This window comes from Cotesia typhae, unplaced genomic scaffold, assembly GCF_013202065.1.
Source record: "Cotesia typhae breed Kobodo isofemale line unplaced genomic scaffold, CoteBio_Ctyphae scaffold_13, whole genome shotgun sequence".
Classification (NCBI taxonomy): Eukaryota; Metazoa; Arthropoda; class Insecta; order Hymenoptera; family Braconidae; genus Cotesia; species Cotesia typhae.
In genome coordinates this window covers 10,366,273-10,368,912 of record NW_027423774.1, presented here as the reverse complement: position 1 = coordinate 10,368,912, position 2,640 = coordinate 10,366,273, and the positions used below count along the sequence as shown (strand labels likewise).

General features: G+C 34.4%; 1 protein-coding gene across 1 annotated transcript; it reads right to left on the bottom strand.

Moving 5' to 3' along the window:
• Positions 1 to 309: 309 nt before the first annotated feature.
• Positions 310 to 1,581, bottom strand: LOC141534022 (uncharacterized). Its single transcript, XM_074253163.1, has 3 exons — positions 1,575 to 1,581; positions 1,020 to 1,533; positions 310 to 655 (listed from the first exon to the last, which is right to left on the bottom strand). The coding sequence occupies exons 1-3, from the start codon at positions 1,579 to 1,581 to the stop codon at positions 652 to 654; spliced, it is 525 nt and encodes a 174-aa protein (XP_074109264.1). The 3' UTR covers positions 310 to 651.
• Between the last annotated feature and the right edge of the window lie 1,059 nt (positions 1,582 to 2,640).

Below are 2,640 nucleotides of genomic sequence, written 5' to 3'. Positions count from 1 at the left end.
TATATTTTTTTCATATAAGGAAGAATATATGGCTCCATATATGAAAGTATAGGCATATTATAATTTGGTCAACAAAGATAGAACAGACTTAAGATGGCCCCGTAAAAAATGATCAGACTTGACCATGCCCGTTCATATATGATCAGGCCTGAAAGTAGACCTGAACATGCCTGCTCATGTCTGAAGCGTCAAATACGCTCAGACCTGAACAGGTCTGATCATGTCTGTTTATGTCGGATCAAGCCTGTTCATGCCTGAAGGGTTAAATACGCTCAGGTCTGATCAGACCTGTTCATGCCTAGAGGTTAATTAAATTTACCCTACGGTTGGTTTTTAATGATAATTAAAATAATTTTATTTATTGAATAATAGAATATACCGTTTATTGATAATTTACAAATTTATTAATCGAAATTAAGAGGTTATATCCACTTGCGAGGCAGAAAAAACGCGTTTTTTTGTGAATTTTTTCCAAAGAGGCATTTTATTTTATACATTAATGGAAAAAAAGTACTTAAACAGAATTTAATGTACTTTAACAATCAGCGGTTTATTTAAGAAAATATTGGATCCCCTAGCTCCTGTAGATGATCTGCGGAGAGACCTCCAAAAAAAAGTGCTTGGCGGTGAACAAGATATCTCTGGTCCAAATTATCTGAAAACCAAAAACCAAAAATATTCAGTTTTATAATAAATAAGTACAGGTAATGATCGAAGGTCTAGTCAAAATTTTGATTTTTGACAAAATGGCGGCCGTTCAAAAAAAAATTCAGTTTTTCATGAAAATTTTTCACTTCAAAATGGCTTAAAAAATCGAAATTATTGTCCAAAACCTTATTCCTTTGATCATTACCTGGAAAAAATATCTGAGTAAGTCGTGTGAAAATTTCAAACCGATTGGTTTAGCGGTTTCGGAGAAATTTTGTTCACCGACTCTGAAAACATGGCTTTGAGATAAACGCGTTTAAAGTTTCGGGAACGATTTACACTAAATAAAAATTTTTTTTTTTTCACCTTACATCGTGTCATCTATTCCAGCACCATAAGAGGAACCCTCTGTTTCATCGTTTGCCTCCAAAATGTTTAGTTGTTGTTGTCTACGAGCCATTCTCCCCTCGCGCGTCGACCCTTGCTCTCTTGCGTCCGAAATTGAGATGCGCTCTGCGTCCTTTTTACTCACGTAGGAATGAGCATTGGGTCCAAGTGATAATCCCATAGCACTCATATAATAAAGAAGAGATGTTTTACCTTCATTAAAGACCCCGGCTGCAATGTTTGCAGCTATTTCCACAATTTTAGAGCCAGCTGGAATAATTTTTGGAGTTATTTTCCATATCAGCTGATTATAACTTTCATTATTGTTCTGGGTAAAACCACCAACGCATCGTTCCAATAATTTTTTGTTACTTAGATCTTCGTAAATTGGAAAAATAGCTGTTGCAACATCAGGTGGTAAGGCCTCATAATCATGTTTATAGCTGGGCAAAGTACCCAAGGCTCGCGCTTTTTGCCACGAACACCACGAGTTTTCTCCTATAGGACAATTATCATGCTGGTTTGTCTGCTAATTTTACGAGGCATTTTTTTACTTTAATTAATTAAACTATACACACTGAGAAATACATAAACTGAGTACAAACACAACTTGTCCACGTGAAAGATCACTTCTAACTGATGAGTTCACATATTTTTAACCTAAAATTCCTCAACATAGGTTTCAGGTATAAACTAGATCTTTTGTATTATTATATTAGGGTCCCAAACACAATATAAGTCGAGAACAAAAGGATAGAAGCTACCAGAAACAGTTACTACTCCGGCTCATGCTCCGCCTACTTTCGAACGCTCGGAGACGTTCTTACTAATACGCTCATATCACCGAAACTAATTGTCGGATCGATTTGAAATTTTCAGAGAATATTCTTGAATATATGTACATTCAAAAAATGAAAAAAAAATCGATTTTTTGAAAATCACAAGTGGATATAACCCCTTAATGTACAAATACTAAACATATTCAAAAATTTTTTCCTAGCATATTTGGTCCTTAGCATGAACAGGCATGGACAGGTATAATTGGACCTGAGCGTATTTAACGCTTGAGACATAGACAGGCATGAACAAGTATGATCAGGCCTGAGCGTATTTAACGCTTCAGACATGAACAGGCATGAACAGGTATGACCATGTCTAATTTCAGGCCTGATCATACATGAACAGGCATGGCCAGGTCTGATCATTTTTTTCCGGATAGATCTAATCAGACTTGCATAGTCAGAGATGAGATTAAAATTTTTTTGCAAAATTATTTTTATCATTACGTCTGAATAATTTTAAAATAAAAAATTTGTTACATTTTCTATGGGATGTTTTGGTCTGATCTGCTCTAGCCTAATATTAAAATCATTACTTATTTTATTATTTAAATAAATGCGCTGTTATAAAGTGATTCGGTTAAATAAATAAATTACGACTATCAAAATATATTATAAATTCAATTTTTATATTATATTTATGATAAACTTATTTAATACGTTAGGTACATCATAGAACTATTGTCAAATAAGATAGTAGCACAGCAGACGGAAACTTCAAGGCGCACAGATATTACCAAAGTTAAACAGCGTTGAGCGTGGTTAG